Below are 18,099 nucleotides of genomic sequence, written 5' to 3' on the forward strand. Positions count from 1 at the left end.
GAACAATCAAAGTAAACACTTAAGACTGGACTCCAAAACCTAATAAGTGGAATTCGCAAGTAAAGCTCAATTACAAGTCGGGTGCCTATCCAAATAAACCATTAATGTAAAGCGGAGAGGTGACTTTGGAGTGAAAAGATAATAATTAGTTCTAAAGGCATGCACAATCTCAAAACTCTACCTACAATGATTGACCAACTCCAATTTTGAAGTAAAAAAAATGAAAGTAAGGTCAATACTAGGAAAACATGATTTTCCAGTTTCGCGCAACCCTTTATGAAAAATCATATCTCAAGTTTTGTAAATCCAAAATTAGTAAAAGTTATACCGTTGGAAAATACATTCAAAGGGCTATAACTTTCCATAGAACACCCTCATAAGATTCAGAACGCAAGTTAGTCAAATTCAAGCCTCAAGTTGCTGCTTTATCCAGTGAAAGACAGAACAGGTACAATATTTCAGTCAAATTTGAAAAATCACCATAAATGGTACAGACATAAACAAGGTCTGAAATTTACATGGTTTATAGCCCTATGAATATGGTTTAGAACGCAATAAACAAAACTCAATTCCGACATTCCTACATCAAAATATAGCAAATTTCCCGAGACTGTGCAGAAGCTCCGCGAAAGTTTTGACAGCATTTCCCTTGTCTTTCTTTACTTTCCAACCAAACCTCAACACCCAATCACAAATTATCAAACACCTTTAATTAGAGCCACAATACCCTTCAAAACAACTAAATGGTAGCACAACAAAGAAACTCTAGAAAAGCCCCAATTATAAACCCTAAAACCAAAAGACAGTTTTGACGTCATTTAGCGGAACGGACACAACTGGAGCTACACTTATCGAATTTGGGTGTAATTTATACCGTTACGAAGCTAAGACAGAGGGATACAACTTTGATGAAGGCTACTCAGTTCAGTTTACAATATTTCTAGGTCAAATTTACCAAAACAACCCCCAGAGTTTCCAATTCGAAATTTACTGTAACAGTCCTGATTCATTCAGTCATATCTCAGCATATACAACTCCAATTCAAGTGATTCCAGAGCCATTAGAAAGCTAAGACACAAGGCTAGAATTCTTAAGAAGACATCAACAACTAAATCAGTAGTATTCCCGGTCAAAACAACCAATTACAGAAGCTGATTAGCATGTTCGGATAGAAACAGGGCAGCAGGGGTATTTCTGTCTTTTTACATGATAGATTGTTCCGATTGAGCTTAAATTTTGCAGGCTACTATAAAACATCATTCTCTACAACTTTCATGTTTTGGACAAGAGCTGATTCGGCCTCTAACATGCTCAAATAAAACCAGACAGAACATGGTCATTCAAAACCCTAACCTGGAATTCACGTATTCAAGTGCTAATCTTCCCCAAAACAACATCTAAAACAACTAACAACCACTAATAAGTAATTAATTGAACTAAAGAGAATGTTCTTGGCAAAATACTTTAAAAGCCCAAGAAATTTGGTAGCTTAGTGCTTCCCTTTCCAAAACAACTCCACCAATCCTTCTTAATCCTTTCTAGCAAGAAGTTTTATAGAGTAATTTGAAGATTAAACAGTTGAATTGAAAGATTGGGCAAGATTAGAGGTAAGAAAGTGGAGAGATTTTTCTTCCTTTTTGCTTGAAGATGGCTGGCCAAGAAGATGAAGAAAATGAGAAATTTTTGGTCAATTTTTGTTTTAATTGGTAAAGTAATGAATAGTGGTCAAAATTCAAGAATAAATCACAAGGTGACACTTGTCACCCTCATAAATGCTAAGCTATCCTTTTGTTTCCTCAACCCTCATCCAAATGATATCCTCTAATTATCTCTTAGCACCTAATAAATTAAACCCTGTATACAAAACTTAACCTAATTGGCCGAATATTACCGAACTTTCCGCACTAGCGGGTCCTACGCCCGATATACGCTCCAAAAATCTCATGAACTCAATTATACTAGAAAAATGTTTTAAATATCCTATTTACTCATAAAACGAGTTAGAAAATTTTCTAGTAAAGAAATTACAGAAAAACGTGCGATTAAATAAAACAAAACCCTAGAAAATACGAAAATTTACGGGTTCTCACACAAACACTCGAGATTTGAAGCCTTACTGCATTCATTCATTTAACAAGTTATGGTGTACAGATAAATTATATGCAACTTGATCGGATGTCTAAAATGCAAGAAAAGGTTAGGAGTGCATTTGGATCATTGTTTACGATACTTTTGGCGTTACATTACCCGTTGCCCCATGTATTAAAGTGATATATGTCTTGTCAATTATTATCCACAAATAGTTTGTGACTGTTGGAGGACATATATTCATTTATAATACGTGTTACCCTAATACAATCAAAGTATTTAAAAGCTAAACTTGCTCAACATAAAGCTGAAGTAATTTATTAGGTGGAAGATTTTGAAAATCCACAAGGAAAGAGGTGTCCTAGTTTTAAGTCTTCTTCTAATAAAAGCTTGTAAATCGCCTTATGTGGGAATGAGCTGCATGACTTGAAGCAAGATGTAAATCTCTGAACCGAAACAAAAAAAAGAAGCAATAGCATGTGTCCACGACAACTAGTTTAACAACCAGCTTGCTTCATTTCTGACGTAGTTTGGTCTGAGCCGCAGCATTCATCATGGAAGGATTAACAACGCTGAAACCTCCGTCAACTACAAGATTCAGTCCACTTACATAACCAGCTTCATCGCTTGCCAAGTACAGTGCAGCTTGAGCAACATCATCTGCTGTCAAAGTCTTCCCTTTAAGATTAGCCACTGCATTTACAAACATCTGCATTTGTGCAATATACTCTTCAGAATAATTCCCTCCTGCTATGCCAGTCATTACGGCATAAGGGGAGACACAGTTGACTCGTATACCATGTTGACCAAGCTCAGCTGACAAATTCTTAGCTAGACCTGCAATTGCATGCTTAGTGGCTGTATAGGCATGAGGTCCAAGACCAGCTATGTTGACAGAGGCGCTGGCTGTGAACAATATGCATCCCCGGCGCCGCGGTATCATGACTCTTGCAGCATGCTTGGCTCCTAAAAATGAGCCCACCAAATTTACACCAATAACCCGGTCCAACTCTGACTTTGACGTTTCCAGAATAGCAATTTTGGACCCTTCAGTGATTCCAGCATTGTTATACATGATGTCAAGTTGGCCGTATTTGGCTATGGTGGTATCGATGAGATCAAAAACTTGGTCCTCTTGTGATACATCACAGTGAATATAGCAAGCATTTTTGCCAAGCTCATTGGCAATTGCTTGGCCCAGATTGTCTTGGATATCGGCTAATACAACTTTAGCACCATTGCTATGAAAGAGCCGAGCCGCAGCTGCTCCTATACCGCTGGCACCTCCGGTGATAATTGCCACCTTACCATCTAGCCTGAAAGAAGTGCGAAAATGGAACTTAGATGCAGAGGTAATATGGAATTATGAACAGCTACAGGTGATTTTTTTTAGCTTCTTAACCAAAACTAACCTTTTACTGTTCTTTAGATTATTCATCAATCTAAATTTTCTTTAAGATTTCTATACTGTCAAATTAAGCTAAAATACTAACCTTTTACTGGAGGAAGCAACTCTAGGGTTAGAGCTCATCTTATTGATTATAGACCAATGTACAGAATACAGGAACCCAGCCACAACTATGAAAAGCAATTTTTGAGGAGCAATTTTTCGTGCCTCTGCAGCTTTTTCTATCAGGGGAAAGGGTTTTATAGAGAAAAACAGTGTAACAATTCTTTGGTTAATTAATTGATGACCTTTTTAGCTTGGACCATATTTACCAAATCCAAGGATAATATAGGTTAGAGTTTGGCAATCAAATTAATAAGAGACAGAAGACTTTTGGTTTTCGTCATTACTAGACTTAAAAGGCACTTCGAATTAGAGCTATACATTAAATAATTGCGGCTGGAGAACTAGGAATAAGAGGCAGAGCGACATTGAAGTCTACCGTGAACTTGTGCAATAGGATATGCTACAATTCTGAAAATTAAAATTGTAAGTTTAAACATATCCTTTAAAATTAAAACTATTCAGAACTTAGTTTATAATTGCTAATATTTGTTGTACAAAAGAATTAAAATTAAATTGATTAGATCTTGTCATTTGATTAATGATTATAATCTTTCAATGATATTAACTCATCTTGAACTGTTAAATAGTCATGCCCCAACCTTGAAAGTTTCAAAATTTAGGGCTAAATTCTAAATCCAATTACCTAAATAGGAAAAACCTTATAGGAGGCGAAAGTGTAAGTGAAAGGTTTCAAATTCAAAACCTCCCACTTACTAAAAAAAAAATAGAAAAGACTTTATAATTATTCCTTGAGCAAATTTATATTCTAAGGCCTCGTACTTACCAAAAAAAATAGAAAAGGCTTTATAATTACTCCTTGAGCAAATTTATTTTCTAATAACCAATTTACTAAAGGAGTTTAAAGTACATCAGGATGATCCTGATTTGGAGTTTCTTAGGCTCCAATGACTAATTATCACCTAAAGTTCCTTAAGTATTCCATTGTAATAACAATCTGCCTACACTCCACAATCTTCACATTTGCTATTCCTTCTTTTTTTTTTTTTGTTTAAAGTAATTTACACAATTTTTGACATTTAATTTTTTTTATTTTCTTTATTTGTTCAAAAGAAAATTTTCCTTTATTGGACTTACCCTTTACTATTGTTTTTAAATGTAATTTAGCCATTGTTTTCCTTTTTCTTTAAGCAAAAAAACACCATTCTTATGATTGTATAAATGTGATGCTATCCCAACTATCAATGATTACGGAAAAATGAAAAAGGATAGTTGGTGCATTTACACAATTCATATTTAAAATATGAACTTTTTCGAACAAATAATTATATCAGTGAGTTAATCACAAATAAAGAAATCTTGACATTTTAAAAGTATATAAAATTCTTACAAATCCCAAATGCATAGATGAAATTCAAAGTATGGAAATTGAGATTAAAAATATACAAAATTATCAACCCAAAATTATACAAGTCATTGCCTTAGTAATTAAGTGTGTGAGACAGAGTGGTAGATCAACAAATTGTTTGTTGTTCTTTGTCTAGGTTTTTTCTTTCCTTCATCCACTCTTTCTTTTTTGGGGTAAGGAAAAGCTAGGAAATTGTGCTGTTTTGATTGCCGGAAAAAAAAAAATTTGGCACTTTAAGAAGTACTCCTACCTCATTAGTTCTTTATTTTTTTTTTCGCTTTTGTGTAGTTGATGGTGTAGTAGTGTAAGAATGGAACACTCAAAGGAAGTTTAGATGGCAATGAGTAATTGGGTGTTGGAAAAGTTCCAAATTAAGATGATCCTGTATACTTTAAACTTTTGCAAGAGATATCTAAATTACAAAAAAAAAAAAAAAAACTAAACGATAGCTCCAAATGAATTTTCTTTTTTACTTAACATAGGCATAATTTCAAAATAAATCACTTAAGCAAGTCCACAACCTAATGGCGCAGATTCATCCAATTCTCAAGGATTTAAAACTTAAAAGGGCAAAATATAGAAAAGTCCCTTGAGGTTAAGCGAACTTATAGAAAAATCTCCTATAGTTTCAAAACATACATTCCGATACCTTGTGGTTTAAACTAATTTTAAAAAAGCAACAAAAATCATCTGAATTAACAGGTTTGAAACACATGCGTTTCTTTTGCGAGTGTTTCTATTGGAAACAAATAAATTTTCAGTTGATTTATGTATTATACCTTAGAGTCTGTTATGGTTAAACAAATTTATAGAAAAGTCTGTTATGGTTTCAAATCATACAACCCAGTATCTCGTGGTTTGAACTAATGTGACAAATTAACAAAAATCATTTAAATTAACAAGTTTGAGGTTGCTTGACGTGGAAAATAATTTTTTAAGTCAAATTTTTAGCTGATATACCTATTAAAACCTTTAGAACTCATAAAATTTTCAAAAAAAAAAAAAATCCAAAATCTCCCAAATGCAACTCACCTTATTTCTATACATAAAATAAATAAATACAATTTTTTAAATAAAACTCATCTTATTTCTATACACAAGATAAATAAATAAGAACTTCCAAATACAACTTACCTTATTCCTGTGCACAAAATAAACAAATAAAAGCAACATGTAATCATAGGACGCTTTTCCATAAGTTGGCTTAACCATAGGGGGTTTTCTGTAAATTTGCTTAATAGGATCGTTGTTAGAAGGCCTTTTATTGCTTATATATATAAATTGTGTCATTTCGTCTGCCTCAATTAGTTTTGACGATTTCCATTGCTATTCAAATTAGTTCAAACCATAAAAGGCCAAAATGTATGATTTGAAATTATAAAGGGCTTTTCCTTAGATTAGCTTAACTACAGATAGCTTTTTGTATTTTACCCAACTTAAAATTATAATACTAACAATGGGGTGAGCTCGACGGCTGAATTATTAACTAAATGCCTAATCGTGTGCGTCAGGTAACGAAACAAAACAATATCTATTTTATGTATAATAGAACATGTTATTCTTAATACTTACAAGTGTTTATACCATTACGCACCCAAAACTTCAGCAATTAGACCTTATTTAAATATCTAAAGTAAAACATAGCAAACACCAAGTAATCAACCACACAAGGCAACTTGGATGATGGGTTAAGTGTGTCGCCCCACTTCTCCCAAGGGCGAATTCAAGGGTATCGGTGGGACGCCTGCCTAACTCTCATCAGGACTCGATACCATTCTAGTTCAAAGTTAAAAGTAAATAACCGATAATAAAAGTCGAACTGAAAAGAAGTCGCTTCCATACATAAGTGTTCAATCTTACATCACAAGTTTTCAAAATACATCAACTTTTTCAAAATATACAACTTCCAAAAGTCATCCAATCAAATACATTCAAAATCCTAATCAAAAGACCATCGAGTCGGCTTCTCTCCAATTCGTTCCATTCCAACTCCTGTTAAGGAAAACAAAACTAATGGGATGAGTTAACGCTCAGTGAGGCCAAGAAAACATGCAAGCACATAATTCAAATAGCAATAAAACTTGTACGGGAAATAAAGCTATAACATTCAAGTAATTCACAAAACACACTTGAGAAGGATACGGGAGCTCTCAGGAGCTAAATTCCACTTGTTGCACCAGTGTTCGATCAAATACTTCCCCGTGATGACACTCCGTCAACCGCGTAGGTATTAAGTCCGTAGAATTCCACTTGCTTCACGAATCCCGTTCACCATTACAACCCCCTGTCCCGGGCCTACTCATCTATAAAAGGCGCTACTACTTGAGTAGACCAAGCAAGATCTCTTAATAGATCAAGCTTATGTTTTTCTCATGACTCACCAAGCTTCCCGACCAAGCCCGTGCCGGCTCGAGTCACAAGGTTAGCCTATGAGTTTGGGCGTCCCCCGAATACAAATAGGAATATAAGTCGATGAGCAGTGCTCCATTCAACGATTCCAAATACGAATCATAACCATACGAATATGAGTCGATGAGACAACGCTCCAATCGACGGTTTCAAGTATGATGCACATAGCTAAATTCAAATATAATTTTCATTTGAAAGAGAACGAGTGCGATGAAGTACACACTCGTCTCAACAAATTCCCAATTCACATAATTGATACAAAACAATTCATGTACTTAACCACATAACATGCACTTGACACTCACCAAGTCAAAAGTGATAAAATGAGTAAATATGTTTTTAGGTGTCTGCTCCGAGACTCCATTGAAGGTCCTCTTAAGCGCCTGAAGAAATAACGATTTTCTATTATTCACAATCATGCATCACCCAAGGGTAAATATATACTTGTTTATAACCAAGATAATGTCTCGAAAGAGAACTTAAATCTCTTGAAAATCGAGGTTCAAAAGTGTGGATTCAAAATCTCAAGAGAAACTTGTCTCATCCATGAAATCGAGTTTAAAATGATCATTTATTATCGAGAGAGGGTGACAAGTCCTCAAATTTTCATTTCCTAAGAAATTATGAAGTTTCAGCTTTGCGTGATCAAGTTGGAAAAATCAAATCTTGAGTTTGGCATGTCCAAAAATGGAAAACTTTACACCGTTAGAAACTAGGTTCAAAGTACTAAAAGTTCCTAGAAGATACTTTTCCAATATTTTAAACAGAAAGCATTCATTTTTTAGCTCAAAGTTGCTGATTTAAACAAGCAAGACAGAGTCAGTCTTAGTTTTCAGCAATATTTGGAAATTTGGTAAAATTCACAAAAAGTGAACTAGCCTTTGAAATTCATAACACAATGTGAGTTCCAAACAAGGTTTCAAACACAATAAATGGAACTAAATTTGGAGTTTTGAGCAACAAGTTATCACAGCCTAAAGTCGGTTAGTTTTCACTGCTTGGACAGTAAATTTCCAGATTTGAAAAGCCATCTTTGGAACATCATTTGGATATCGAAATGACATTGAAATTACACCAAATTTGATACACTTAAACTTCCATGTGAGGACTACTCCTCTTCAAAAATTTAGGCAAAAACTTATACGGGAAGACCCTTATTTTCTTTGCTTCACTATGAAGATCCTTATTTTTTGTGCATCGCTATGAAGACCCTTATTTTCTGGATATGAATGGTACATTTTCAGGTGGCGTTCTATTCATGTTTAGCCAGCATGAGCCTTTGTGCGCAAGATGGTCCATACGTGGTGTGTTCAAGCCAACTCTTGGGACTACATGGAGTAAACATAAGCAGATTGTTCATGGGCTCCAAGCCATACTTTGTGCGAGAATCGGCTTAGGGATCATTGGTTCACAACCTCGCTGAAGAAATTATTCATGTACATCTTGAGCTTGCACAAATGCCATGCGTTACTGCTGGTGCTTATACGATTGCTGTCCAAGCGAACCTACGATTTGAGGACAAATCTCTTCCAAGAGAAGGGGAATGATGCAACCCGAGGAACTACATGAGTTCAAGTGGTGAATGCAGCCAAAGGAAGAATACAAGGCGGATCAACAAAGCTACCTTATGATTAATGTTTTAGACGTTTGTTCTAGTTATTATTTTCTAGCTTAATAATTCGGCTAGGTTACTTTCTAATTAAGCCAAATCCTAGTTGATTAGTTTAGTCGTTTAAGTAGTTTAATTCAGCGGTTAAATTCGGCCAGCTTAGTGAGTAAAGGCAGCCGAGTTTTAGTCCAAATAGCATTAGGGTTTTGAGTCATTGTAAGGCTATAAATAGCCTAGTCTTTTCCAATGTCTTTTCCTTGAATACTTGAGATGCTTGAGAGTATTCAATTGAACTTATCAATCAAGTATCCACTTTGATTGTAGCATTCCTCTACCTACAAATTTGGTTCGTTAATTCGATTGGTTACGGGTTGAGATCGTATCAATATTGTTCATAACTTATAGGATTAATTAGGGTCAAGTTTTCTGCTGCCAAACCTTCAGTGTTAGTTGTCTAGATCGTGATGAGTGAATCACGGGTTTAGTCTTTCAACGGAGTTCGTGTCACATCATATCCCTTGCATATCCTGCCATGAATCCGGCCAGAAATTGGAGGGATTCATGGCCGGATTTGCTGTAGAAAAATGCATTTTCTGCAATGTTTTTCTCCAAGTTTGCTTGGCCAACTTTCCGCATTCCACCGTATCCACTTGCTTTCATGTTCCTTGAATAAAATCAAGCTTTAATCTTGAAAATGCATTTTTTTCTCAACTAAATACATATGAAAACACATGATCATGCACTAAAATAACTTTAACATGCAACATATGAAATGCATCAAATGAACTTGAAAACTCCCTTTTTTCCTCCTTATAAGCTCTTTTGCACTTGAAACAATTTGCATGAACCCTTGTCATTGCCACCTACAAAACACACAAAAACACTGGTTAAACAACTAAAACCTACTAAAAACAAGAAATTGTTGGGTTGCCTCCCAACAACCATTTCTTTATAGTCATTAGCTTGACTATATAACCTCATTATCAAGGTGGTTTAGTTAATGAATAATCCACCATTTTAGGACGTAGTGGATCATTAAAAAGTGGCTTAACAACTAGGGCCACATGTTTTAATGATATGAGAGGTGGAAGTGGCTTACATATCTCAAGTGAGTCGTAGATATTATCTTGAATATGCACCACTTGAGAACTCACCGAAGAAACGTCCACATGGTTTTCTTGGGGAATAATACCTTTAAAACTTGTGCTCTCAATACATTCCTCAAGAGGAGTGAAAAATGAGTCATTAAGGCTCATCTCTTGAGGTTCAAGATTAGCTTCAAAGGTACTATCGTGTGAAATGGACATTTTCTCATTGAAACACACATTAGATTCATCATTTTGATCAAAATGTAATCCATTGTCACATACAACACTCCCACCATTCATGCTAGGATCATTTTCTATATGATTAGAAGAAATAACTTCACACAAAACATCCAATTGATCGTGTATTCTACCAAAATGAGAAATTAATTCATCTAATCTTTCCTCAACCCTATCAAAACGGTAGGAGGTTGTATTTGCTAGCTTTTCTATAGCTAATTCCCAAGATGGCTTAGAATCGTTAGCTAATGGTTCACATTCTAATTCCGAAGGTGAAGATGCATTAGCTAACCTTTCTATTGCCAATTCTCAAGATGGTTTTGATTCATATTGGACACATTCGGATTGGTAATCATGTAAACAAGGAGAATTACTATATACACATTGATTATTCCAACCGTAAGTAGAAGAATTGCCCCTATTAGCACCATATTGATTAAAACAAGGATTATAATACCTTAATTCATCATAATTATCTACATTTTGTGCTTGCCTACATGTATAAGTAGCATGATAACCTCCGCACAAGTCACAAATCATATGATTAGAATTAAAAGCATTAACATTCCTCTTTTGCTCAAGCATATTCATAATGGTGTCCATTTGAATTTTTAACGTTATAACATCAAGTTTAACCTTTAAATACCTTAAACCATCTTGAAAAGACATGCCTTCAGTAATTTCTTGGTTATCTCTATCCAACGAGCTTTGCACGTAGTGACCATCGATTGCCGATCTTCCTTCTCTCCTGTATTGTCTCCTCCTGTTTTCTACTCTCCTTGAATCCCTAAATATGTTTTCAGAGTAACTTAAAAACAAGTTTAGTCAAGAAGAATAGATGACTTGACACAAATGAAAACATATAATTAAAGATTCAACAAGACACTAAATACAACTAACAAGATACTAGACACAATAAAAACAAGAAAAATAAGTAAAAATGTCTAAACTAATAAAGTTGTTCTTAGCACCGTTATTGAGAAAATCTTCCCCGGCAACGACGCCAAAAACATGACGTGCTCGGGGTATACATATACAATTAGCTCATCCACAATCAAGTTTTAATTCCTAAATACCCCACACGCAATTTTGCTGCAAGTATACAGGTCGTGGGCGAGTATAGAGTATTAAGGGTCGAGCCCACAGGAAAGATTTTCAATTACCGGTGATTTTCAAACTTCTTTATTATCTAAACTACCATAAGCATAAAAGTAATAAAAATAACACTAGAAACCTCCTAGAGGTATGGAATTCCTTACTACTTTTGCAAATGAAGTTGCCGGTTAAGTGAATGTTATTATCTTGACTAGTTATGGCGTAATTTCCTCATTTATGTGAAACCTACTCTCGTAGCGAATCAACTACTTGTAGCTAAATCATACCTACTCTCGTGGTTATGAATTAACTATAAGTTCATTTCTTCTATGAAATTACAGGAAACAAGTCGCTAAAGCCACAAAGGTGCTCCTCTACTCTCGTGAGTAAACTCTCTAGGTTTATCACTTCCTTGAACTAGTGTTAAATTCTAATTCTCATTGCAAACTTAACACCTTTATGTAATCACAACTAATGGCCGGTTAATCATGATTAGAAAGGAAAAAGTGATAAATGACTTGCTCAAAATAATATCATCAAATAATCAAGTAAACATCACTAACAATGTGACAGCCCCACCTCCCCCTAAGGCGAACCAAAGGGTTCGGCGGACCGCCTGCCCAACTCTCGCCGGGACTCAGTCGTTCACCCACACAAATCAGAAATAGAACCACAAGAAAAACAAAACGAGGATCCAAAACGTAAAACAAAACTTATATACATAGATATCTCAGAAGGAAGTACAACCGTCAAATATACAAAGGTTCTCAATTCACCATACAACCAGCCCGTGCCAAGCACTAGAGCGAGAACCATTACAAAAGAAAACCAAGAGCTAGACCCAGCTAGTCTATACAGACTCTCATCCTTGCTCGCCTTCCCCTGTTAAGGAAAACAAAACTAAAGGAATGAGTTAAAAGTTCAGTGAGGTTCCGAACACGTAGGCAAACAAGAAGTGCATTGCATTCATTACATGTAGCCAATAATTCAAGATACAAATATTAGATAAAGCGATAAACACCTTCATTAAAAGGATACGGGCTCATAAGGAGCCATTCGTTCATTCGTTGGTTCATTCATTCTCCTTTCGTTCCCTTATACCTTCAATCATTTGAAAATGCATTTTGTATAAGTAAAACCCCTCGTTTATTCATGCGTTCATTCATTCATTCACCGCCATCCCGGACATTGTCCAGACTCTACCAACCTCCACCAACCTACAAGGTAATACTCGAGTATACCAAAACGTTCACCCAGATCCCTAATCGCCCGACCGAGTCCGCTTCTGGCTCGAGACGACCGGTAACAAGTGGCAGTGGCCAATTCAGCCAAAAGGCTTACATTCATGCACAACTAACATTTCAATCGTTCAATTATTAGAATTTCACAACCATTTAGGCTAAGTGCAATAAAGTACACACTCGCCTCGAAAACTCGTTTTGGCAATCATTGAAAGCATTTAACATGTTATCAATCATTCATACAAGCCATATAATCATGAAACATAACAAACAAGGAACACTCACCTATTTATATGCAAAACAACGTCCAAAATCCTATCGGATATTACCCCCGGTCACCGTGAAAACCTAAGATGCGACAAGAAAGCATATTACAATTCACCTAACAAAACAAGTAAGTGGAAACAAGGAACTCGACTAGTTACGAGTAAGACATATAAATGTGTGGTATGAAGTAGTAAATAAACACTTGAAGGTTCAAATGGAAAAGGTAGCATGTTCTAAGATGGAAAACGGTCATAGTATTTGCCAAACGAAAAATATACAAGTTCAAATAGAAACTTAGTCATTGAGCGAAAATTTGGGCAGCATGCCCTTTGTATTTACCCATTTTCCAGCCATTAATGGCTTCATTATTTTCCTCAAATCAGTCCCAACATCTCCTATAGAATAATCTCATGTCCAAAAGCCGTTCACTAGGCTTAAAGTCATATAAATACAAAAATAAATACAAAAATCAAGCTAGAAACATTTCCGGATAAAAATAGTTTTTGACATCATTTTGCGGTTTTCGTACCATTGGCGCTACGATTATCGGATGAAGGTGCAAGACACACTGTTTCGAAGCTAACAGATAGGGCTACCATGTTACAGAAGGTCACTCAGTCCAGTTTCGAGTGTAACCAGGTCAAATATGCAATATACTACACCAAAACTACAAAAACAGGTTCACAAACCGCATTCTGGTTCAAATATCATAAGTCAGGCTACCTAAGTCCAAATCGGGTGATTCCAAAGCCATCCGAAAGACAAGATACAAGGCTACAATTCATCAGAAGACATCAACAACCAAATCAGAAGTATTCCCAGCCAAAATAACCAATTACAGAAGCAATTCTCAAGTTCGGGTAAAACCAGGGCAGCAGGGGTATTTTGGTCTTTTCACAAGTTACGATGCTCCGATTGACCTGAAATTTTGTAGACATCTCTAAAATATCATTCCCTACAACTTTCATGTTTTAATCCAAGGCCAATTCAGCCCTAACTATGAGGTACAGTGCCAGGCAGAATTGGGAAAAATGAAACCCTAACTTTTAAATTTTCTTTCCAAAACAGAAATTTTCTGCAATTAACCACCATTCACACTGTAAAGCTTCATTTTAGGTCATTTCCAATCATCATACATGGCCACAACATATGAATCATATGAAAACAGAAAAATCCCAAATAAATATAAAACTTCACCAATTTCAACCAAAATCACAAAATAACACCAAAAATTATCTCCTTAACTCACATAGGTCACTAATTAAGCATTATTGGAAAGACAAGAGTAGTCCCTTAGTCACTCACCTTATAAGACAAGAAAGGAAGCAATTCAACACCTTAGCCTTCCAAACAACTTCACCAATCACCTTACAAGCACTAAACTAAGAGGTTTTATGGAAGGAATTCAAGATTAAACGGTTAGTTTGTGAAATTGGGCAAGATTGGAGCAAGAAACTTGGAAGCTTTTCTTTCTTTTCTTGGAGGAAGAGTTTCGGCCAAGAAGCTTTGAAATTTGGAGAGTTTTTGGTCAATTTTTGGGTTTATTTAGTAAAATGGTAAAAAGATGAATAGTAAGTCAAATGTAAGAATAAATCTCCAAGTGATACATGTCACTTTCATTAATTGCTTGCCTAACTTTTTGTCTCTCTCACACCCATCCACTTGGCAACCTCTAAATATCTCATAACACCCGGTAAATTAAACCCAGTATCCAAAACTTAACGTAACTGGCCGAATTTTTTCGAACTTTTCGTACTATCGGGTCCCACGTCCGATATACGCTCTTATTTTCTCGAAAACTAACTGATACTAGAAAATCATCTAAAAAAAATATTTACTCATAAAACTTATCTAGAAATTTTCCTAATAAAGAAATACAAAAAAATATGCCATTAAATAGAATAAAACCCAGAAAATGAGAAAATTACAGGGTCTCACAAACAAGATATAGAAAGTTCATCTATACTCTAGGCATAAACTTTAACTAAACATGAAAAACAAGATCCAAACTTGTATTATAGGTAAACATGAAATCAAATACAAAACAGAAAGTGATAGGAGAGAAGTCACCCTTGTCATATGAGTTTCAAACTCTCCATCTTTGTTCCTCAATCTTCATCCAAATCTAACTACAAATACAAAAAGGAAAAACTATACTACTACACCAACTAAACTATACTACTCTGACTAATGAACAAAGGAAATTCTAGTGAAGACTACATTTTTGTGGAGTTTCTCTAGCCTTCGAAACTTGTGAAAATGTTGTCCAAAGGCTGCTATTTATAGAGAGAATTCATGCAAGAGACAAAGTGTTTAATCATGTCTTGAGCCCACAAACAAGTTAGAAATGAGTTGTAAAGCTTCTTTTGCAGCTGTCTTGGGCTGTTTCCACCGATATTCTTGCAGGAAAATGGGTAAAAATGCTTGTGTGAACAAAACACAAGTTTCAGAACAAGTTGCAGCCGAAATTGTGGAATACGCGACTTCGGAATACACAGCTTGATACGCGACTTCAAGCCACGTATTCATTAAGTCACGTTTTCACTTTTGTGCATTTGGCACCACTTCAACTGCTATTGTCTCAATGATGGAGACCGAATTAGCTCTTGTGCAAAACATGAAAGTTGTAACCCTTTAAGTTAGGTTTCCAATGCCTTAGAATCATACCATTTAGAGCTCTGTGGAATGAGATATGACCAAAACAGCTTCAAGTGGTTAGAGTTGTACTTTTGTATTTCAACCTTTTGACTATGAAAACGACTAAATTGGATTTCAATGTCTCCATACCAAATGTAGATCTATCTCTTAGCTTCAAAATGGTGCAAGAATCACCTCAATCTAATACTTGTAACTCAAGATATAGCCAAAATATCACAAGGGGTCAAAGCTTTCTTTCTTTGAATGTTTTGCACTTCATGTCTTCTTTAAACCACTTCAAATCACCATCAATCATCCAAATATCTTCTCAAATCACTCGATTTGATGATTGAATCCTTAAACCTATAAAAACATGAAACTTTAACCATTAAAATCCATAGAAATATAATTTTTACATTTGAAACCACAAAATGTATATTTTCACTAGAAACCTAGTTAATTAGCTACAAAAATAACTAAAACACACCAAAACTAACTAATAAAACACACTTAAAATACGTAAAATATATACTTATCAATTGGGATGAAGAAGGGGCACGGTGGGAGGCTCTAGGGACAAGGGTTATCCTCTTCCCCAAACTCTTTATCTTGTATTTAACTCTTTTTTTTGTTTTTTTTTTATTTTTTTAAATAAAATTTTCAACTTTTATTCCCTTAAAGGAGAGACAGAGCCGGAGAGGGAGATAGACCGCACCTCCCAAGAGTACAACGCATATAATAAGCTATTTGGAAATGGATGGGGGTTTTACTCCCAAGCCACAAGGTGCCCTAGCACTATCGAAGGGAGGGTAGACCAATCCTGTCCAGCCTAAATGCCCCTTGAGCTTGAGTAGGGAGATTCGAGAGCTGATGATAGGTTCTGGTACAGCCTCTATCACAGCCAATATTAGATAAGCTATATGCCACTTGATTATCTTCCCGAAAGCAATAGGAGATGCTAACGACATGGGGCGACAGCTGAAGGAGGGACCGGACTTCTATGTCAATACTCCACGGGCATCGAGTTGCTAGCTGCAGGACTTGAACGAGCACCAAAGAGTCCACTTCAACTTGCACTCTCACATATCCACGTGAAATGCACAAGTTAACCCTGAAGAGAAGGGCCTTCGCCTCAGCTTGGATGCTAGTACAATGTCCAAAAAATGTGGAGAAAGTGAACAGGAGCCCCCTCTCACTATTACACAACACACCTCCCCCTCCAACCCGTCCGGGGTTGCCTCTAGAGCAGCTATCCATGTTGAGTTTAAGATCACCCAGTATCGGCCTCCACAACTTCACCAACTTGAACGAATCTGGCTTGCGAAGAGAGACGAGAGAAGCATAAAATACCGGCCATGTCGGGAAGGCCCAGGAATATCCCGGGAACTTCAGACTGAAAAGATGTCATACATCATCAAGAATAAACCCACAGATAGCGTTAGGAGCGTAAACTTTGTCATCAAATCGTACATTGTTCCTAGCCTTCCAAATGTTTCAGCAAATCAAGGAAGGGATAATGTGGTGGGCAAACTGCAGGAACGCATTTGTACATGAGGTGAACCACCAACTAGCCATGTGACCCCGTACAGAGACACCCATATACAAGACCCCGCAGGAGAGCCAAAAATTTCCACGCTGCAATGGCTACCTCACCCCCACAAAAAATATGGTCGAGAGTCTCAACCTTAGCTTCAGTACAACAAAAGCACTTCGAAGGACCAAATATACCAAATTTACATATTGTAGAGTCCAATGGCAGCCGATTTCGCAGTAGTCGAAGCATGAAGAAGGAGATTTTCAACGGCATGAGGGAGTACCACACCCTGGAGAAGATAAAAGACCGCGGCACATGATCACGCACCAACTCGAAAGCCGTGCACAATGTGAAGATCCCAGACTGAGAGGGTGCCTAAATCATAATGTCCTCCTCGCCCTCCTCAATCCTCGGGAGAGCAAACCAAGTAATCTCGGCTACTGTGTCGGCAGGCACCCACGCAGCCAGCAGTTGAGAATTCCATTCGCCATTCATAAAGAAATCAGAGACCCTATGATCTGAAACACAGCCTAAACGCGAGGACAAAGGCTCAGAACCTAGCTAGCTGTCGAACCAGAAATGTGAGCTCCCGGATCGACTAACAAAAGTGATGTGTCGCTCAGCCAAGTCCCGAACCTGGAGCATCTTACGTCACGTGTGTAGACACCAAATTTTGGTGTAATTTCATTTACTGTTTTTTCGTGTTAATTTTATTTGATTTTTAGTTTTTAGTCTCTAGTTTTTTATTTTTATTTTTTAAGTTTTTAGCATAGAATTTCTTGGAAAGTGAATGAAAACGGGAAAAAAAAGGAAAAAAAAGAAAATGGTTCACAAAATACGTTCATTTCTCTTAAATTCAATCTTTTGGCATTTTGTTTATTTTTGTTAATTTATTTTGAAAAAAACAAAAAAAGAGGGAAAACGAGAAAAACGATAAAAATGGAAAATAAAAAAAAGGAAATGGAAATTGCATCCAATTGTTGTTTTTTATTATTATTTAAATTATTAAGTTGAA

At 36.1% G+C, this 18,099-nt stretch overlaps 1 protein-coding gene across 1 annotated transcript; it reads right to left on the reverse strand.

The window, feature by feature from the left end:
• Positions 1-2,442: 2,442 nt before the first annotated feature.
• Positions 2,443-3,658, reverse strand: LOC113720201 ((+)-borneol dehydrogenase 1-like). Its single transcript, XM_072069910.1, has 2 exons — positions 3,582-3,658; positions 2,443-3,404 (listed from the first exon to the last, which is right to left on the reverse strand). The coding sequence occupies exons 1-2, from the start codon at positions 3,617-3,619 to the stop codon at positions 2,603-2,605; spliced, it is 840 nt and encodes a 279-aa protein (XP_071926011.1). The 5' UTR covers positions 3,620-3,658; the 3' UTR covers positions 2,443-2,602.
• Positions 3,659-18,099: the final 14,441 nt, after the last annotated feature.

The sequence above is a fragment of the Coffea arabica genome, chromosome 11c (genome assembly GCF_036785885.1).
Source record: "Coffea arabica cultivar ET-39 chromosome 11c, Coffea Arabica ET-39 HiFi, whole genome shotgun sequence".
Lineage (NCBI taxonomy): Eukaryota > Viridiplantae > Streptophyta > Magnoliopsida > Gentianales > Rubiaceae > Coffea > Coffea arabica.